At 55.4% G+C, this 21629-nt stretch overlaps 2 protein-coding genes across 3 annotated transcripts in view; one reads left to right on the top strand and one right to left on the bottom strand.

Moving 5' to 3' along the window:
* The window catches only part of LOC115643196 (dedicator of cytokinesis protein 2-like), a 243020-nt gene that overhangs the window by 86679 nt on the left and 134712 nt on the right, over positions 1-21629 (top strand). The window lies entirely within an intron of this gene.
* LOC115643199 (INSYN2B protein-like) overlaps positions 1-21629 on the bottom strand; it is a 42952-nt gene that overhangs the window by 20982 nt on the left and 341 nt on the right. The window contains exon 2 of the mRNA XM_030547068.1: positions 6403-8551. Within this exon, the coding sequence (XP_030402928.1) occupies positions 6403-8060 (1658 nt within the window). The 5' untranslated portion in view covers positions 8061-8551. The remainder of the gene's footprint in view (positions 1-6402; positions 8552-21629) is intronic.

The following is a 21629-nucleotide window of genomic DNA, read 5'->3' as shown; positions in this document are numbered from 1 at the left end:
GCCATGCACTATATAAACAAGCAGGGTGGCACGAGATCTTCACCCCTGTGTCAAGAGACCTTACGACTCTGGGACTTCTGCATAGCCCATTCTATACACCTCATCGCGTCCTTTCTCCCGGGAGTTCGGAACACGCTGGCGGATCGCCTCAGCAGATCCTTCCTTTCCCACAAATGGTCCCTTCGCCTAGACGTTGCTCTTTCGCTCTTCCGGAGGTGGGGGTTTCCCCGGATGGACCTCTTTGCGTCCTGCGGGAGCAGGAAATGCCAGACGTTCTGCTCCTTTCAAGGCCTCTCACGGGTTCAGTGGCGGATGCCTTCCTTGTACCGTGGATGATGCACCTGCTCTGTGCCTTTCCACCATTTCCGCTCGTCCACAAGGTCCTACTGAAAGTACGCAGGGACAAAGCCCACTTGATCATGATAGCTCCAGCATGGCCTCGGCAGCACTGGTACACCATGCTACTAGACCTATCCATAGCCGACCCAGTCCCCCTACCTCTTCACCTGGACCTGATCACTCAGGACCACGGCAAGCTGTGTCACCCGGACCTTCAGTCCCTCCACCTCACAGCATGGCTCCTGCGTGGCTGACCCAGTCTGAGCTGTGTTGCGCTACACCAGTGAAACAGGTGGTCCTGGGTAGCAGGAAACCTTCCACTAGAGCGACATATTTGGCCAAGTGGAAGCATTTCGCATGCTGGTGCGCAGAGCGGAACTTTCTTCCCACCGAGGTCTCCATTTCCAACATCTTGGATTACCTCTGGTCCCTTAAACAACAGGGCCTGGCCGTATCATCTCTGAGGGTCCATTTGGTGGCCATCTCTACCTTCCACTCAGGGGAGGATGGCCGCTCGGTATTCTCTCACCCGATGGTGTCTAGATTCCTTAAGGGCCTGGAGCACCTCTACCCCCAGGTACACCGCCCTGCCCCTACATGGGACCTTAACCTGGTTCTTGCCAGATTCATGTCCGACCCATTCGAGCTGTTAGCAACTTGCTCCCTTCTCTACCTCTCATGGAAAACCGCTTTCCTGGTGGCCATCACTTCAGCGAGACGAGTCTCGGAGCTTCAGGGCTCATGGTAGATCCCCCGTATACTGTGTTCCACAGGGACAAGGTGCAGTTGCGACCACATCCAGCCTTTCTCCCCAAAATGGTATCGGCCTTCCATGTTAACCAAGAGATCTTCCTACCTGTCTTCTTCCCAAAACCACATTCATCTCGCAGGGAGCAGCAACTACACTCCTTAGACATCCGTAGAGCACTCGCTTTTCATATCGAGCGAACTAAGCCATTTTGCAGAACCCCCAACTCTTTGTGGCGGTGGCTGAGCGTATCAAGGGCCTACCCATCTCCTCGCAGCGGATTTCCTCCTGGGTAACGTCGTGCATCCGCGCCTGCTATGACTTGGCTCACGTCCCCTCGGGCCACGTGACTGCGGGCTCAGGCCTCATCGGCTGCTTTCCTTGCTCACATGCACATTCATGAAATCTGTCGCGCAGCGACCTGGTCCTCGGTCCACGTCTTTGCCTCCCACTATGCCCTGGTTCAGCAGTCTAGGGATGACGCAGCCTTCGGTTCCGCAGTGTTACACTCTGCGACATCTCACTCCGACCCCACCACCTAGGTAAGGCTTGGGAATCACCTAACTGGAATGGATATGAGCAATCACTCGAAGAAGAAAAGACGGTTACTCACCTTTGTAATTGCTGTTCTTCGAGATGTGTTGCTCATATGCATTCCACACCCGCCCTCCTTCCCCACTGTCGGAGTAGCCGGCAAGAAGGAACTGAGGAGCAGTCGGGTCGGCAGGGGTATATATCCAGCGCCATAGCGGCACCACTCCAGGGGGCGACCCTGCTGACCCACCTGGGTTGCTAGGGTAAAAATCTTCCAATAAGCGTGTATGCGCAGCACGCACACCTAACTGGAATGGATATGAGCAACACATCTCAAAGAACAGTTACAAAGGTGAGTAACCGTCTTTTCTGCTCTACTCAGCACTGAAAAGGCTTCCACTGGAGTACTGAGTCCTCTTCTGAGCATCACACTTCAGAAAAGGTGTGGACAAATTAGAGAAAGTCCAGAGAAGAGCAACAAAAATGATATGACCTATGAGGAAAGATTGAAAACATTGGATTTGTTTAGTCTGGAGAAGAGAAGACTGAAGGGGGCCATGATAACTGTCTTCATGTCTGTAAAAGGTTGTTATAAAGAGGAGGGTGACAAACTGTTCTCCTTGTCCACTGAGGACAGGACAAGAGCCAAAAACTTCAGCAGGGGAGGTTTAGGTTGGACATTAGAAAAAACTTCCTAACTATCAGGGTGGTTGAGCACAGGAACAAATTACCTAGGGAGGTTGTGGAACCTCCATCATTGGAGATTAAGAACAAGTTAGACTGGGGTGGGCAAACTTTTTGGCTCGAGGGCCACATCTGGGTATGGAAATTGTATGGCGGGCTGTGAATTCTTACAAAATGGCGGTTGAGGTGCAGGAGGGGATGAGGGCTCTGCGATGGGGCCAGAAAAGAGGAGTTCAGGGTGCGGGAAGGGGCTCAGGGCTGGGGCAGGGGGGTGGGACGCAGAAGTGGGGGGTGGCCCTGGCTGGGGGTGTGGGCTGTGGGGCTGGGGATGGCGGGCTTGCGGTCTAGGAGGGTGTTTCAGGCTGGGACTGAGGGGTTCGGAGGGTGGGAGGGGGATCAGGGCTGGGGCACCGGGGGGGTGAGGGCTCTGGCTAGGGGGGGTTGGGCTCTGAGGTGGGACCAGAAATGAGAAGTTCAGGGTGCAGGTCGGGGCTCTGGGCTGGGGCAGGGTGCTGGGTGTGGGAGAGTGAGGGCCCCGAGCTTGGCGTGCAAGCTCTGGGGTGGGGTTGGGGATGAGGGGCTTGGGGTCTAGGAGGGTGCTCCAGGCTGGGACTGAGGGGTTTGGAGGGCAGGAGGGGGATCAGGGCTGGGGCAGGGGGTTGGGGCATGTGAGGGAGTCAGGGATGCAGGCTCAGGCAGCACTTACCTCAGCAGCTCCTGGAAGCAGCTGCATGTCCCCCCTCCACTTTCTATACAGAGGCGCAGCCAGGCAGCTCTGTGTGCTGCCCTGCCCACAGGCGTTGCCCCTGCAGCTCCCACTGGCTGCAGTTCCTGGCCAATGGGAGCAGTGAGGGCGGCGCCTGTGGGCGTGGCAACACGCAGAGCCCCCTGGCTGCCCCTATACATAGGAGCCAGAGGGGGGACATGCCACTGCTTCCGGGAGCCACAGCACACGTGCATCCTGAGCAGGAACGTGAGAGCTGGATTAAATCGGCTGGCGGGCCAGAGGTGGCCTGCGGGCCATAGTTTGCCCACCCTGGGTCAGACAAACCTGTCAGTGCTGGTCTGTATAATACCGAGTCCTGCCTCAGTGCAGGGGACTGGACTAGATGACCTAGCAAAGTCCCCTCCAGTGCTACATGTCTAGGATTTTGTATATTTTTAAGGCCAGAAGGGTACTACTGTGATCATTTAGTCTGACCACCCAGAGTGTAGGCCACAGACCCTCACCCTGTAATTTCTGCGGTAAGCCCACATGGAACTTCTGTTTGAGCTACGGTGCCTCTTTGACAAAGAGATCCACTCTTCATTTAAGGCTTCGAGTGATGGAGAATCTACCACAATCCTCCGTAAGTTGTTCAGGTGGTTAATTACCCACACTTAGGCCTCATCCACACTGCTACTTTTCAGCATTGCAACTTTCTCACTCGGGGGGGTGAAAAAACACCCCCTGAGCGCTGCAAGTTTCAGGGCTGTAAAGTGGCAGTGTAGACAGTGCACCAGCGCTGGGAGCTGTGCTTCCAGCTCTGATAGCTACTCCCCTCGTGGGGGCGGGTTTTTACAGCGCTAGGAAAGCTCTCTCCCAGCGCTGTGCCATGACTGCCCAGCCACGTTAAAGCAACATGCCCGTAGAAAAAACTGCTCCTCATCTCTAGCTTTAGCATTCAGCCACTGATCCCATTTTGCCTTTGTCTGCTAGATTAACGAGCCCTCTGCTCCCCATGCAGGCAGCAACCAATTGCGATACATCCCCTCTTATCCCTCTCTTGGATAAACTGCATAGATCGAGCTTCTTAAGCCTCTCACTATGAAGGCAGGTTTGCCAGGACTTCGAATCGTTGTACCTCTTCTCTGACTCCCTTCCAGACTTTAACGTTCTTTTTGAAATGCAGACACCAGACCTGGCCATGCTTCAGGGACATTGGTAGAGGTGGATGTTCTGGTCTCCAGGTAGGGGCAGACTCACACTTTGGGCCCCATGTCTGGCATGCGTCAGGGGCACTGGTGCTGCTCCCAGATCCCCATTCTCAGGAGCAGCAGAATCAGTGAAATGAACAGACATGAACACTGAGTGCTTTGTTTGGAGAGACCTGACTGCACACAGCAGGGAGGCCTGGATCCCCAACAGAGGCCACCTTGGGGAGTCAGTCTGTGCTCTCACTGCTGCTGTAGCTTCCTTTTTCTGGAGCGAGCAGTGCAAACCAGCTGCCGAGTCTTGCATTCGTCTCTGCCAATCCACATTGTACAGGAAAGGGGCCAGGATACATGTGTGACCCAAAGGCAAGGCATGCTGAGCTGTAAACCAGGAGAACGTGAGTTCTAAGCCCAGCTCTTCCACTGGTGCAAATATATTATTGTCCTTCACAACCACTAGTAACCCATGGCACACACCACAACCTAGACGAGGGCAACTAGCATCCACCTGGTTTACAGAGAACTAGGAGGTTCCACCAGATCTCTACAGATAGGCCTAGGCCCAGAATCCACGTGCTTAATATGACAGACCCAAATCTCATCCACTTTGCCCTGCAGCCTTTCTGAAGCAATGTGCTAAATGCATGTGTAACCCCACTGATGCAGTGCGGCTTGGTGTCACTCCTTCATGGTACATCCCATATGGAGGATTCTGAGGATAGGGTTACCCTGCAAAAAGAAATGAGCCGCACCTCTGGCAGTACGTCTCAGTGCCCGGATCAACGAACTGTCGCTGGCAGGGCTCCGGCTCTGGGGCTAACGATAGCAGCGCAGACATTCAGATTTCGGCTGGAGCCCAGGCTCTGAAATCCAGTGAAAGGGGGTGGGGGTCCCAGAGCCAGCTCCAGCCCAAGCCCAGATGTCTACACAGCTGTTTTCAGCGCCAAAGGCCAAGCTCACATCAGTTGACCTGGGCTGAGACTCACTGTTGCGGAGGGGGTTTGCAGTGTGGACATAACCTGAGTCTGTTACTACTTCCATGCTAATGGAGCTGGTTGTGCTTTTAGAGCCAAGCCTTGAGTTCAGTCCTTGTGGACAACTCAAGACTGAAGCATAGTTGTTTGGCTGTGATGTCTAGAACCACCACATCATGCTCTGTCCCCAGTAACCCTGATACCCAGCATCCCACCAGCTCCCAAACACTCATGGAATTGTGACAATGTGTCCTGGCTTGCTCCATGGGCTGACCCACACAGAGGATATTAGCAAGCTTTCCTCACCCTTCATCCCCCAGAGCTGGGGAAGTCTATGTGGTGGATCTGCAACTCATGGGTTCAAACTCTGTTAATGACTCTCACAGTGTGAGGACTCTGCAATTAGTATTGTTATTTTGTATTGCAAACCATCCTACGGGGAGATACATCTGGATGGTGTGTTAACATTTGTTTTACTGGTGTAGTTTTAGGGTTTGTATTTTGTTTAATGAGAACTGTCCCTCTAAGAAGGTAGGACATTTAATTGTGCAGTGGGTTTGCTAGCGACTGAGTGCACTGGTGGGAGGCATTGCCTGTGTGTGCAGAGAGAAGACTCTGCCTGTGTGAGCTGCAGAAAAGTCTGCACTTGAACTGATCTTTCCAGACAGCAGACTCACTCTCCAAGGGGTAGCAATAGTACGTACAGGGCCTGGCTGCTTCAGGATAGTGCTAATGAGCTCCGGAGCCTCTCTCCTGCAGGGAACCCATCTGAATCCCACCTGGCTCAGGAGGGACTGGCAGCAGGTCCCATCTAAGGGCCCTGTCTGAGATGAGTTTGAGGATCTCCGCTCCCATGACACACACTCATCCCTGTGCTTTACACTGGCTGGCAGACTCAGCAGAACAGCCAAGACACGCTGTGCTCGGAGACTGGATTACCCCTGAGACCCAAGGGGGAAGGCAGGTGTGTGTTGGCAGGAGATGGGGAGGCCTGAGAGCAGGCATGGCAGGGCTGGTGCCCATGGACAGCTGGGGGTCAGTGGGCTGGCACTGGGTCAGTGCTGTTTGGACAGTAGGTCGAAGTTCTCTGGAGTAGTGTTATCCTTCCCTGACCTGATACTGTGTTTGATTGCTGAGCCAAACCTATGGCAGAGAGTTGTGCACCTTGTCTTTCCCCTCCCAGCAGCCCACCTGCACCCTGCTGCTCACCCATCCCGCTGGGCCTCCTTCTTCTCCAGGTCCTGGATGACATCCAGCAGCATCTTGATGGTTTGTTGGCTGGTCTCCAGCACCCCTTCCAGGGACTGCAGCTGTGACTGTAGGTCCCCCATTTGCCCAGGCCCCACACCCACATGTCCCCGAGATGTTAGGAAATGCTCATCCCCCTTGGACAGACCCACTTGCCCTTTGGCTGCAACCACCAATTGCAGAAGGTCCTGAACCTGGTGCAGAGTCTCCAGCTGCTTGGCCGTCAGACAGGGCTCACCCAGCGGCTCGTTGCTCCAGGGGGCCCCTGGAGTCCGGGTGAATTGCTGTGTCCTTGGGGGGTGCCCTTGGCTGGATGTGGAGGTCAGTTGCTGAGGCTCCTCCAAGTTCATGAGGCCACACTCAGTCTGGGTGGCCTTCAGCTGGCTGCAGACGCTGGGCCTTGCAGCCACAGATTGGGCCCATCCACTGCTGGGAGCCTGGTGGCTGAGGGTGGCTGGTGTCTTCTTCAGCATGGTGGCTGTAGTACTGGGCAGGCTTGGTGGTGGCAGGACTGTGCTGGGGATGTGGTTTGAAGGGAGGCAGCTGGGGCTGGCCCAGGACGAGCTGTGTTGCTGCTGCAGGGCAGCAGTGGGCCCTCTTTGGGAGGGACACTGAGCTGGTTGGCCGAGCCCATGGCTGCCAGCCACGTGGTTATGAGCAGGCTGGGATGGCAGGTCCTGCTCAGACTGGCTCCTGCTTTGAGGCCGTGGCTCTGCTGGTGGCCCAGGCTGTCCACATGGCACAGAGGGAGGGCGCAGGGGACATGGAGCAGGGGCATCATGGCTGTCCTTAGGGCTCCCACAGTTCCTGGTGTATGCAGGGGGCTGGGAGGAGCAGAGGCCGGGGCTGGGCGCTGGTGGGCAGCCCTTTTGCTGGGAGGTATAGTTGGCAGCGGTACACCTGATGGTCCCTGGATAAGGTGGGCAAGGAGCCCTGGGCGGTGGAGTCAACCCGTGGCACAAAGTGGCATGTGGAGTGGGGCCTGGCTGCCCCTCTCTGCTGGTGTGCTGGGCGAGGGGGGAGGCAGGGAGGTGGTTGTGTGCAGAAAGGCTGGTGAGGATGCAGTGGGGGAGATCCCCGCTGGCTCTGGTGGAGGCGGGAGCCCTGGCTGGGCCCCAGCAGCCTGTCTGGCTCTTGCTGGGCTCCCAGGCAGCGGCCAGCACCTCCTGCTGGGCAAAGTCGCAGGCGCTCTTGCTGCGGACACGGGAGGCTGGGAATTGCTGCTGGAGGCTGGGGGAGGTCTGGATGGCCGTGCTCAGACACACCTTGCTGGGCACAGGCAGCGTCAGTGAGCACGGCTTGGCCTGGTGCCAGCCCCACTGGGCGTCCGAGGCACAGCTTGCCACCAGCTCAGGGGACTCCCTGGCAGGCGTCGAGGCACATGGGGTGTTGGTGTCAGGTGTGGCTGTTGGCTCCTGCGGGGGGCTCACCTCCTCCCCAGGCTTGCCATCCAGCAGGTCCTTGAAGCGTACCTGCTGGGGGCGGTTGCGTCGGTGCTTGAGGCGGGTCTCGATGTTGGGCGAGTCGCGGTTGAGCAGCACCGAGCGTACGGTCATGGCTTTCTCCTGGCTGCCCTCATTGCTCCGAGCCAGGCAGGGGCTGGTCTCCTTACTGACCATCTCGTGCCGCCTGGCCCGGCCCGGCCCTGCCCTCAGGCCCCAGGCCCCACTCCCATGCTCCTCCTCCCTGCTGCTTGGGAAGCTGCAGTACACGCGCTGCAACCTGGCAGAGGGAGCATCTCCTCTCCCTGTCAGAGCTGCAGCTGGGGCCCCGTGCTAAGGGCTGCCTGTGGCTTGGCCAGGGGGCCAGCTGGCTTCATCCTCTGCTGCTTGTGGGTCTTGCTGATGGGATAGCGACCAGAAGGAAAGCTGAACAGGAGGAGCAGTGACGAGGCTTCTTGGCATGCTGTCCTTCCTGTCCTTTGCCCCTAAAGCTTCTGACAAAGTGCCCCTGCACAGCTGGCCCTGGCTGGCCCTGAGCCTGGCCTGGGGCACCAGGAGCCCATTCTCCTGGCTGCTTTTCCGTCTTAGTCACCCCCAGGGTTGGCCCCCCTGGGGGCAGGATGGCAGCAGGTCCAGGCCCAGCTCATGGCTCCCATGCTCCCTTGGACCTGCGGAGACAGAGAGACTGTGTGACCATGGAGCCAGCACAGGAGCTGCAGCACGTCTCCTCTCACGTTCCCTCCCAAGGGTAGCAAACTTTCTAGCACACTTGGCTGCCTCCACATGGAGTTGCTGGCCCCTTTCGAGCCCTCCCTCTCAGCTCAGGCAAGATCACAAATCCAAAGAGACAAGCTTTGATCTCCAGCGCTGCCTCTTCAGCAAAAAGGAACAAGGAAGCCCCTTTAGCATAAACATGCTATAAGTTCACAGCTTGATTCAATCAGAAGAAACTGTTAAAAATAGCTCTGCCACATTGGGGCTCTGTGCAGGGCAGACAGGCTATGCCAGGGAGCCAGCTTCATGCAGGGCAGTGATGGGCCAGGGTCCTGGGGACAGGGAGCCAGCTCCCCGTGGGGCAGTGATGGGCCAGGGTCCTGGGGGCAGGGAGCCAGCTCCCCGTGGGGCAGTGAGCCAGCTCCCCGTGGGGCAGTGACGGGCCAGGGTCCTGGGGGCAAGGAGCCAGCTCCCCGTGGGGCAGTGACGGGCCAGGGTCCTGGGGGCAGGGAGCCGGCTGCCCGTGGGGCAGTGACGGGCCAGGGTCCTGGGGGCAGGGAGCCGGCTCCCCGTGGGGCAGTGACGGGGCAGGGAGCAGGCTCCCCGTGGGGCAGTGACGAGCCAGGGTCCTGAGGGCAGGGAGCCGGCTCCCCATGGGGCAGTGACGAGCCAGGGTCCTGGGGGCAGGGAGCCGGCTCCCCGTGGGGCAGTGACGGGCCAGGGTCCTGGGGGCAGGGAGCCGGCTCCCCGTGGGACAGTGACGGGCCAGGGTCCTGGGGGCAGGGAGCCGGCTCCCAGTGGGACAGTGACGGGCCAGGGTCCTGGGGGCAGGGAGCCGGCTCCCCGTGAGACAGTGACGGGCCAGGGTCCTGGGGGCAGGGAGCCGGCTCCCCGTGGGGCAGTGACGAGCCAGGGTTCTGGGGGCAGGGAGCCAGCTCCCCGTGGGGCAGTGACGAGCCAGGGTTCTGGGGGCAGGGAGCCAGCTCCCCGTGGGACAGTGATGAGCCGGGGTCCTGGGGGCAGGGAGCCAGCTCCTCGTGGGCAGTGACGGGCCAGGGTCCTGGGGGCAGGGAGCCAGCTCCTCGTGGGGCAGTGATAGGACAGGGTCCTGGGGGCAGGGAGCCAGCTCCCCGTGGGGCAGTGATGAGCTGGGGTCCTGGGGGCAGGGAGGCAGCTCCCTGTGGGGCAGTGACGGGCCAGGGTCCTGGGCTCCCCATGGGGCAGTGATAGGCCAGGGTCTTGGGTGCAGGGAGCCAGCTCACACGAAACATGGCAAATGGGCCAGTGAGAAAATGTGCATCATCCCTGAGCCAAGGGCCTTCCTGCTGCTCCACAGAGGGCACTGCTGGCAGGTCAGCAGGCATCCAAGAGCTGCATCTGTTTCCCTGTCTTGAATACAAAGAGGCAGCCTGTGCGAACTGCAAGTCCCTGCATGGTGCTCTTCCGAGTGGAAGGTGTCCAGGCCCTGCTCTTCCACAACAGGGCACCCTCTCCCCATCAATTCTGCTGCTGCCCCTCAGTCTCAGCCTGCCGCTCCCTCTCCTCAGTCCTGAACTTCAGTCCCCCGGCTACTCCAGGGCTGGGCGCCCTGCCTGCAGCCCCCCTTATTCCCCCGGCTACTCCAGGCCTGGGCGCCCTGCCTGCAGCCCCCCTTATTCCCCCGGCTACTCCAGGCGTGGGCGCCCCTGCCTGCAGCCCCCCTTATTCCCCCGGCTACTCCAGGCCTGGGCGCCCCTGCCTGCAGCCCCCCTTATTCCCCCGGCTACTCCAGGCCTGGGCGCCCTGCCTGCAGCCGCCCCTTATTCCCCCGGCTACTCCAGGCCTGGGCGCCCTGCCTGCAGCCCCCCTAATTCCCCCGGCTACTCCAGGCCTGGGCGCCCTGCCTGCAGCCCCCCTTATTCCCCCGGCTACTCCAGGTGTGGGTGCCTGGGACAATCCGTAAAGCAATCTGCTCTCGAGGAGCAGGGACTCTTCCAACTCAGCTCGTTGGGATTTCACTCAGAGACCTCCTCCTACCACCATCAGCTGGAGGCTCTAGGCTTGCCGTGCGCTGTATCTAAATGGCATGGCAGAGAATCCTCCTCTGCCCTCGCTTCGGGAACTACAGTGTGTGTCCAGAGTTAGGCCCCTGTCACTCCTCGTGTCAGAGGCAACTGGAGTCACTGGCCACTGCAGGGCCCTTGGTTCTGTTTCTGTAAGCAATGGTAGATACAGCCCAGCCCGGGGCAGGGCAGGAGAGTGCCCTATGGTCCATTTCACAATGCTGCACCCACTCACGCACACGCTTCACAGCGTGGGCACCTACACGTCTTCCCTGCCACATCAGCTCTGTCATGAGCACACACGCTCCCCCACCCTGTGATCCCACATCACGCCCAGGCATACATCTCCGGCCACACCCTGTACCAACTCCAGTCTCCTCCGCTCTCACGCCTCCCCTCTGCTCCAGCCAGGGTTCCCCACTCCTTCCCGCATGCAGCACATCACAGCGCATGCTCAGCAGCCCTGCTTGAGGTGCCCTCTGCCATCCTCCAGACACCCCAAGGGGTATGGAAGAGAACTGCTTTGGAGCTGTGGGGAGAGTTAGAAGCCACTAACACGCCGGGAGCAACGCTCCTTTGCCGTGCAATTCAGGCTGTGTCTACACGGCCACTTTCAGCGCTAAAACTTTAGTCGTTCAGGGCTGTGAAAAAACAACCCCCGTGTGACACAAGTTTTAGCACTGAAAAGCACCAGTATAGACAGAGCTTTATTGCTGGGAGCCGCACTCCTGCCGCTTGTTCGGGGTGATTATTTTTTATAGCCGAGAGAGCTCTCCCCGGGCGATACAGCGGGACTGTGCTGCCGCTACCGCGCGGTGACATGGCCAGTGGAGACATACCCAAAGTGTCCCTAATGTCCAAGGTCTGTGAATATCCAGAGGTGCCTGCTGAGCAACTCCAAAAGTCCTGCCCCCCTCCCCCCGGCACACCCCTTCCTCAGCACCCTTTGAGTGCTGCTGCCTTGTTCCCTACCGCATGTGGGCAAGGCTGGGCCTGGCATAGAAGGGATCACCCCCTGCAGCTCGCATTCGGGCCCTGCTCCCTAGAGCACACCCTGTGCTGCTCCCCAGTGCCTCATCTGGGAACTGCACAGCGGGATTGCTGCCCTGTTTTGAGATGGCAACGCAGCACGTGCACGGTGCTGCAGCCACATCCCTTACAGCTCGTTCTTCTGTAACCAAGCTGCCGACTCAGCAGAGTGGCCCAGAGTTAACAGGTGCTGAGAACAAGCAAAGTTCCCAGGTGCTGAGTGAGCTGGATTCCCGATCCCTCCCCCAGAAAGCCGCAAGCTGCACAACTCAGAGCTTAGCAAAACCAAACCAGAGTAGGGAGGGAGCTGCCCAGTCCCTCCCATCTTGAGGCTTTCCCTTCTGGAGTGGTGGAGGGTGGTGCCCACAGCCAGCCTGCCACCTGGCACTTGATGCAGCAGCTTTCTGCTCAGCATTCTGCTCAATGCGCCGCCCAGCCAGACGCCCAGTCACAGGGCAATTTCCTTTCCTGCTCTTGGAGCTGTGCCCAGACAGGGAGATGCTTGTAAGGCAGAACACGGTGAAGACACAATGGATGGGACACCTAGTTAGTATGGACAGCAACAGGTTGGAGAGAGTCATTACTCAAGGGACAGAGTGAGCTGCAGCCTCCTTCCACAGCGCCCAGCACGCTGCTGTTCCCGAGAGCTGCAGGGTGAGAGCCAGCCAGAGTCCAGTACAGCCCAGAGGCAGGAGGGGTTCAGGCAATGCTGCCTAATGAAAGTGAGAACCCCCCATAACCACCCCGCTCTGGAGAAGGAAAGGGGGAACACTGCACACACTGGCTGCCCTGGGAGCACTCATTCAGGGTTTATACACAGACCCCACCTCCCAAAGGCAACCCCGAGCTTCCCTGTGTGTTTCTGGCTGCATCTCCTGAGCACAGCACAGCTGGCAGGAGGCACTGGGCATGTGCCCTCAGTGGGACAGGGCTGCAGGACTCAGGCCATGCTGTCCTCGGGATGCCAAATAGGAGGGGGAGTGGCTGCAGGGGGAAGGGTCACTATGAAGCTTGCCATAACAAACTGATGGCTCCATCCAGTGCATGGAGCCAAGGGCTGGGAACCCCTGCCAGGGAGGCCCCGTTTACTCTGGAAGGCCATTTTCTAGTCTCTGTCTGAGCTTAAGCCATGGCAGGTGCCTGCTGTGGACAGGTCAAGCCAGAGCTTGGGCTCTACCAACTCCCCCAGGGGCACCCAGCAGGCCTGTGGACACTAAGACAGTCTCCTGAGTCCCAGTCCAGTGTGATCCACTTGCATTTGCTAACTTGAGTGCTTGACTTAGCAACCTCATGGATGCTCTTGTCACATAGATCTGTGTTTTTAAAAAAGCTGAAATGCCCTCCTGTGACCATAGCAACCTGCTGGGATTCTAGCAAGAGAAGCTGGTAGGTCCTTTTCGTCCCTTGAGCCTGTTAGATCCACTCTGCTCAGGGACTCCCCTTCAGCAGCTGAGCTGGGCCTCTCAGGCTGGTGGTAAAGCCTGGTGAGGGAGCAGAGTCACTACCCCACTGTCATGGTGAGGGAAGGGCCACGCTAGAACCCAGGGCTGGGGTGCGGGGCTGTAGTCAATACATTGGGAGGGGAGTGCTAACTCAGCAATCTGTCACACTGGTAACGGCTTTGTTCTCTCCCTGTAAGAGCCTGGGGACCCCAGTCAGGGAGCAGAGTCCTATCGTGCAGTACAGTCCATGCCCCAGAGAACTCAGGCTGCGCATCAGACAGGACGTGACAGGAGCTTGGATGAGAGATGGGGGTAGCACTGATTGCCGTGACCCCTCCCCGACTCATGTCACATCAGTACTAGGATACAAGTGACACGAGATGGAGGAAGTCATTGCAACCAGTAGTAAGCACTTATCGAAATCACAAATGCCCCACAGAATGGGTCAGTGAAGCACAGTGTGGGAATTGAGGGCAGGTCTAGCAGCGGGGCTGCCAGGTGGGATCAAGGGGCACTGGCAGAGTTAGGTGTCGGAAAGTTTTCACAGGACCTGCCCTTGTCTGTATAATGGCGTAGCTGATGCGTCTCCTTTGAGTTCTGTCTGCACAGAGGGCCCTCTGTACTATAGTCATCACTCCCTCAAGAGCAGTGACCACGGAAGCTGTGCATACTGCCCCGATGAGATACGTCGACACAGCATTCTGGAGCGAGTGGGAGTGACCCCCCAGCCCGGGTCCACAGACATGGTCAAGTGGGGCTCATGCTAGCGCTCTAGAAATAGCTGCGTACACAGAGCACTGAAGATGCAGCTCACGCTCTGAAGCCCACCCCCACCCTAGGCGTCAGAGCACTGGAGAAAGCTAGGTGATTATAGGTCTGTCAGCCCCACACTGATCCAGGGCACAGTAATGGAATAGCAGATAGAGGGCTCAGATGGGAAAGAAAGGAAGGTAACAGACAATAAGCACAGCTGTATGGAAGACAGATCCTGACTGACGTGGGATCTTGTTTTGATGAGATTAGAAGTTTGGTTGATTAAGGTAATAGTGTTGTACTACACTTAGACTTGGTACAACATGACATTTTGATTAAGAAACCAGAATGACACAAAATCAACATGGCACACATTAAATTCATTAAAAACTGGTTAACTAATAGGTCTCAAAATGTAATTGTAAATAGAGAATCATCACTGAGCAGGTGTGTTTCTAGTGCAGTCCCACAAGGATCAGTTCTTGGCCCTCTGCTATTTAATATTTTAATCAATAACTTAGAAGAAAAACTCACCGCTGATGAAATTTGCAGATGACACAAAGATTGGGGGGAGGGGTGTGAAACGAGCAGTGCAGAGGACAGGTCACTACAGCAATCTAAGATGGGCACAACTAAACAATGTGTTTTAAATATGGCCAAATGCGAAGTCATACGTCTAGGAACAAAGGGTGCAGCCATACTGACATGATGGGGGAGTCTATGCTGAGAAGCCGTGACTCTGAAAATAACTTGGGGACTTCAGGTGCATAATCAACTGAGCACGAGGTCCCAGTGTGACGCTGTGGCCAAAAGGGCTAGTGTGAGCCTTGGATGCACGAACAGGGGACTCTCAAGTAGGAATAGGGATATTATATTCCCCCTGTATTCGGCATTGTCGCAACCACTGCTGTAATAACGTGTACAGTTCTGGTGTCCGCGGGTCAAGAAGGGTGTTGATAAATTGGAGAGGGGACAGAACATTTAAAGAATTGGAAAGTGTGCCTTATAGTGACTGATCTCCTTAAGTCAAGCTCTGAGGAATACCAAGGAGAAGGTTATGGGATGATTTGATCACAGACTACAGGTACCTACATGGGGAACAGAAATTTGACAGCAGACGGCTCTTCAGTCTCGCAGAGAAAAGGTCTAACACGATCCAATGGCTGGAGGTTGAAGCTAAATGAATTCAGACTGGAAATAAAGTGCTAATTTTTAACAGTGGGGGTAATTAATCACTGGAACGATTTACCAAAGGTCTTGGTGGATTCTCCGTCACTGGTTATTTTAAAATCAAGATCTCATGTGTTTTTATAAAAGATCTGCCCTAGCTCAATCAGAAATTAATTCAGGAAAGTCTTATGGCCTGTGTTATGCAGGAGGTCAGACTAGAGATGAACACAGTGGCCGTGTTATCTGTGAGCCGATGAACCAGAGAGGCTGGTGTCATGGATACTTAGATGCAGAGCTCTTTGTTTGTGCAGCGTTGGTGCTCTTGAGACGTCAGAGAAACGTTCAGATTCTGCTTCAGCAGTGAGCCGTCTTCTAACATCCCCCCTTAGCCATATACCCCCTTCTCGCCTCCCTCCCTCCCTCCACCCCCAAAAAAGATGTCTTAGAAGATTTTAGCTTCAGAACCTGGGACCTGAAAGCCTCTGAATCAAACTCTGCCATCAAGTCTGTTGATCAGTCCTGTAGCCCTCAGGATCCCTGCAGTTGCCATCCAACTTGGGTTATATCCAGTGTCTGATTTCTCGAGATCTATGACTACCTTGTCTGGTGCATAGACAGCTCCTCCATGGACACCTGTAACATGTCACCTTATTCCTGTGGGGCTGATCTATTGGTTCTGGTCAATCCAGCAGAAAAACCAGCCAACATTGTTTCCACATCTGCAGCCTCTCTTGTTAGGGGCTCTGGGGATCATCCTCCTAAGAGACAGACCCCACCTCTACAAATAGCATCTAGTGACATCTGTATCCTCCCAAATTACTGTGAGTAAGGTGTTTGATGACAAAGGAAGGGCCAACTTCCTGCCCTTCCTCATCACCACCTGAGGAAGCAGTGTGGACCCCCTCTTCCTTGTCACCCCAAAATCCAAGAATTTTCAAGGCCTTCTGGGGACTTAGTACGAGAACTGCACTAGTGATTATCTGACATGTTTGAGCCTCAGCACAGACCCTGAATGGAGGTCGTTATCCATGAATAACTTAAGGAACCACTGAAGGACTCCCCAGTGCAACACTGGGCCCTGTACCTCTGAAAAGGCAGACAAATTCCAGCTGTCCATCAAACAGACTTCGGGGTTTTTCTTCACGCATCCGCTTCCTAATTCCCTTGCTGTGTCTGCAGCTCAGGAGAAGTGAGTACTAGAGCAAACCTGTAAATCTACTCCTCGAGACATATGAAGCCAGACAAGATTTATTGGGGAGGAAGCTGTACCCTTCTGCAGTTCTGCAGCTGAGAATAGCTAACTGTCAGGCTCTGCTAGCGGCATACGACTTCTCCTGGGACAAAAATCTTTCCTGAATTCTGAAAAGAATGAAAGTGATGGAGGGCCAATGGTCCGATGAAGCACCTGCTCACAGTTGCTTATGACACAGAAGTCAAGCCCACAACAGAAGTGGTCAGTGGGGAAGCTTCATCCCATCCTGGCTCTGAGAAGACTGCGCTGAAAGGACACATGCTCGCACATCATTACTAGGCCAGCTCACAGCAAGGACCCTGGATTCTGCACAGCAGAAGATCTTCACCAGTACAAGAGCCTCCCTTTCGGCCTTTCGGGGTCATCAGGTGTCTAACCATAGCAGCAGCTCATATAAGCAGCCAAGGGATCCACATGTATCCTTCTTTAGGTGACCCTCTGAGGAGTTCTGCACAGACAGCTCTCCACTCACTGGGACCAGAAGAGTCTCCATTCACATCAGTGGAGCCAACAGCTTTCACAGGAGATCCCACCAATTCAATAGTAAATTCAGCACGTCTGTCACGGGACTGATGCAAATGATTCTGGCAGCGTTTTAGTACATCTCAATGTAAACATCTACATCTAGGAACAAAGGATGCAGACCAAGGTTCAGGGGTGACTTGATAACAGTCTATAAGTACCTACATGGAGAACAAGTATTTCTTCAGTCTACCAAAAAAAGGTGTAAGATGATCCATCCAGTGGCTGGAAGTTGAAGCTAGACAAATTCAGACTGGAAATAAAGTGTAGATTTTTAACACGAAGGGTAATTACCCCTTGGAACAACTTACCAAGGGTCATCATGGATTCTCGATCACTGGCAATTTTAAAATCAAGACTGGATGTTTTTCTAAAAGATCTACTCTGGGAATTATTCTGGGAAAACTCCATGGCCTGTGTTATTCAGGTCAGATTAGATGATTTCCATGTTCCCTTCTGGTCATGGAATAAATGAATCTATGAATTCACCTCTTCAGGTCTTAGATAAAACACACACACACTCTACACCTCTTCTGGAAACTTATGGGGTTCATGGTACTGTACCCTTATAATCTATTATCCAGACGCAACTTGAGATCTTTCCAGTTAGTTAATTCTGCAGGCCAGTGATCACCTATCATGGTTACGTTGCCCTTCTGTCTTCCACCTCTATCCGTAGTGGTAGGATCAGGCTAGGAACCTTACTCTGATCACCCAACAATACAAGGCCTGTGGAAGCCTCCAGAGACCCAACTATCTGTCTGTCTTGGGTATTTACATAGCCCCCATTACTGCAGAATGGGAGAGCTCCATAATCCTATTTATCCACCCAACACCCTTGTGAGGTCGGGAAGTACTAACATCTCCATTTTACAGATGGGGAACTGAGGTACAGAGAAGCTAAACGATTTCCCCAAGGCCACACCAGAAGTCTGTGGCAAAGGAGAGGTGACACACAAGTGGGTTGGAATTAGGAGCAGTCTGTGTGCCAAGGCTTTTCTTCCTCCCATCAGTGCAGAAGTAGTTCAGCATCTCTCATACACAGACCACAGCCACTGTTGAGGGGGGAGCTCTGTTCAGTCTTTGATGTCTTCTAGATGTCAAAAAACAGTCCAGTTTGGGGAATGTGATCTAATGATGGTGGCTGGCTGTCTCCCAGACAGAAGTGGCAGGGTCCAGCAAAAGTGCTTCCCCAACGCCTTGGGGAACAACCTCAGCAGACCTATCTACACAAAGCCATACAGATCCAGATGAACACGGCTACCCCACTGATAGTATCTACACAAGACAGATCACCAGTGGCAACAGTTCTATTCTAGAGAGAGAACAGACTCTGGGGGGTAACCCAGAGCTTCAGCCTGGCCCGGAGCATAGCAGTTCTACAAGGTTCCCCCCATGCTTCCAATTTCCAGAGCAATAATCAGGAAAATGAAACAAGCCGTGGCCTGAGGGCTGCTGCAAGCCATAAAATGGGTTCATCAATACTGGTATTCCCATCTCCCAGACAGCACAACCCCTCCACAGCCCGGCTTGCCTGGATCACCTCTCCCAGAAACAGGGTCACACTGCCCACCCGAAGCCAAAATCTCTACAACTAGGAGCCTGCTTGGTGGCAAAACCCTGACAGACTGGGACTGGGCATGTGCCTCAGTGTGCAGCCACCCTTATCAGAGAGCCACGGTCTGTCCACAAGGCAAACTGCTGCAGCAGACTGGAAAAAGTTCTGTCCCTGGGCCCTTCACAGACGAGCAACTCCAGCACATGTACCTGCTGGCCTAGACTATTTGCCATCACTGAAGAAATCTGAGGTGACCTTAAACACAGTCAAAATGAATCTGGCAGCCACATCCACTTACCATGTTCCTACTCCCAGATCCTGGAGTTATGTGCTTCCTAGACAAGTGACCCACATTTTCTCACCACCATCTTTCTGGAACATCGTCTGTCCCTGAAGACTACATTCCTCATAGGAATCACTTCAGCTAGGGCTGTCTGTGAGCCCCAGGCCAGACCGGCTGATCTTCCCTCATAAGGACAAGGTGACTTCACAATTCCTGACCCTAAAGTGAATCCCATCTCATAATCAATCCCTCATCTTATCTGTGTGCTTCCCTAAACCATATTCACTGGCAGGGAAGCCAGGACCCTCCGTTATTTTCTAGACAGGAGTAAATCCCCTAGATCAGTGTTTCTCAATGACCAGTCTGTGGACGGGTGCCGGTCCTGAGATTTCCCTGACACAGTTTAGGAAGACCGCAAGCCAGTGCCTGGTATTAAAAAGGTTCAGAAACACTGTCCTAGATTATTTGTGGCCTCTGAGTATTACCATAGTGTAAATCCTAAATAATTATAATAATCCATGAGGAAGATGCCCTCTGCTCAGAGACATCTGACTCAATGAGGCTCTGCATACAAACTTGCTATAACTTTGGAGGTGTACGTGACAGATTTAGAACACATCCCACCAGATCTAAAGCATGCCTCAAAAAGGGCAGTCTCTCAGTTCTGTCTAGTGGCTGCCTAGGATTCACTTCTTGAGCTAAAGAATGCAATTCAGGGGACCAGCATCACAGTTCCCCTGAGACCCACCCCTCGGGGTAGTGCTGTAGAGAGGGGATCTCTGCTAGCAGTCCTTGAAGCCAGAGAGGTTACTTGGGGGAACTGTGGCTCTCCCAAGGAGACTCACTCCCGCATACCATGGGGGGCTGTAGTTTGGGTTGGAGCATTTGGTCCCAGGAGAGCATGTGGGCAGCCCCAAGAGACAGTTCCCACTTTGACCCCAAGGGTTTTGTGTTCCCTGGCTGGTGGCACTCGCCCAGTTCCTGCTGCCTGGCTTCTTTGGATTGGTTAGAGTCTCTCTCCGCAGAACAAGCTGGGCTCAGGCTGGATTACCGGGCTAGCGCTGGGAATAGCAGTGGTGAAGACAATGCAGTGTGTGCTTCAGCGCAAGCAGGAAAGCCTGGCATGGCCCCGAGCGTGCACACTCCCACGCTGCACTGTCTGCACGACTGTTACCCACGCTGGCAGCATTCAGGCCAGCCCATGCCCAGCTTTGCTGGTTACATATAGCCTCAGTCACTTATCCCCACCTGACCCATGAAAGGAAGAAAATGGCACCATTTCATCCTCTCTTTCCCCAGGTCTTGACAGTCCCTGCTCTTAGCATCACAGCGTCCCCAGCCCAGAGTCTCTCCTGGGGATTCCCCGCCTCTGGCACGCTTTGTCGTTGGTAGTGGGGGCAGGGACAGTAGAGAGATCTCTGGTAACCAAGCACCTCAGTCGCTGCTGTAGCCCTGCTCTGCTCCTGGTTCTCAGGCACAAAGGCCTCAACCAGAACACAGCAAAATGTGCTACCGGAAACACCCGCCAGCCGAAATGGTTCTGACCTCAGACTCACGGGTCAGGAACGCACAGCTCAGAAAGTGACAGGCCCGGGACCAGGGTGGGACAGAAGCACACGTGGGTCTCAGCTGATGGACATGTTTCCTAATGAGGGACAGCAGAGAGGGAGGCAGCTGCTCTTTGGACTGGCATACTCTCCCTGGATCTCCCACACATTAGTTACTGAGCTGAGACAGGCTGAGGCAGTGAGAAAGGGCAGCCTGAGCAGAGGGTGTGGGGTGTGGACATGGGCTAGTCCGAGAAGCTGGGGCAGATCTATTTCTCCCTGGAGTCTCCGGCCAGGGGCTATGTCTCCTCTCTAGAGTGGGCTGCAGACACCATGCCCTCCCTCCAAGGAAGGAAAGGGCAGGCATGGGAGTCTCTCCCCAGAACCAGGTGTTTCCTGGCTACCTCCCTGCCACAATGACCGGACAAAGCCAGGGATCTGCAGCACCCCCAGAAGGTGGGTACTGAGCCAGTTCTATTCCCCAGAGGCCTGACTGAACAGGGAAAAGCCAAGGCAGCAGAGCTACCGTGGCCAGGCTCATTCAGTGTGCGGCAGCCTCTCTCCTCTGCCCCCTCCCGCCACCACCTGGCTCCTTCCAGCCCACTCCAAAGGAGGGGCGACAGGGTGGGCGTGGGACGGGGACATGCAGAGGGGTGTCAGGTCAGCAAGGGCTAGAGAAGCTCCCAGCGTGTTCCCCTTTTGAAACCTGCTTACTCTGCTGCTCCCTCAACCAGAGTGAAGCAGAGGGAGAGAGACTCCCCCAGAGAAGCGCTGGAGACCCATCAGCCAAACACTAGCAGCAAATGGAAAGGAGCCAACCTTGCCCCAGTGCCTGGGAGCAGATGGGGTCCTACAGCTTGAGGGTCCCAGACCTCACATGGCTGGGCACATCACGTACCCTTTGAAAACAGGGGATGTAGGTCAGAGCTCAGCAAACTCCTCACCCAGACCCGTGTGACCACCCTGGCCACCAGTGGTTTCCCCACCACTGCACACCCACCTACCCAGCCCCATAAGGCCTGGCATGAGCTGGAACAAAACCAGGCACCCAGGCTCCACCAATCTTGATTCAAGGGACCCCTGGCTCAGAAATTGGGTCCTACGGACCTGCTGTGCCGAGGACACCTCAACACCAGCCCCAGGCTCTCAAGACCCTTTAGCTCCCCCTGCAGACCAGGTCCCCAGGCTTCCCGTGCCTTGGGCTCCCCAAATCCACTGTCCCCGGGCTCCCCAAACCCCATGCTCCCCCTGCCTCACAGCCCCTGTCTGTAGGGTCCCCCAAGGTTCCCCATGGCCCCCGACTCCTAATGTCCTGTGACTCCCCCCTAGGGTGACCAGACAGCAAATGTGAAAAATCAGGACAGGGGATGGGGGGTAATAGTATCCTATATCAGAAAAAGACCCTAAAATCGGGACATCTGACCATCTGACTCC

This window comes from Gopherus evgoodei, unplaced genomic scaffold (genome assembly GCF_007399415.2).
Source record: "Gopherus evgoodei ecotype Sinaloan lineage unplaced genomic scaffold, rGopEvg1_v1.p scaffold_52_arrow_ctg1, whole genome shotgun sequence".
In the NCBI taxonomy this organism is placed as follows: Eukaryota; Metazoa; Chordata; order Testudines; family Testudinidae; genus Gopherus; species Gopherus evgoodei.
The sequence above is the reverse complement of the archived record's forward strand: the minus strand, read 5'-3'. Positions and strand labels throughout refer to the sequence as shown.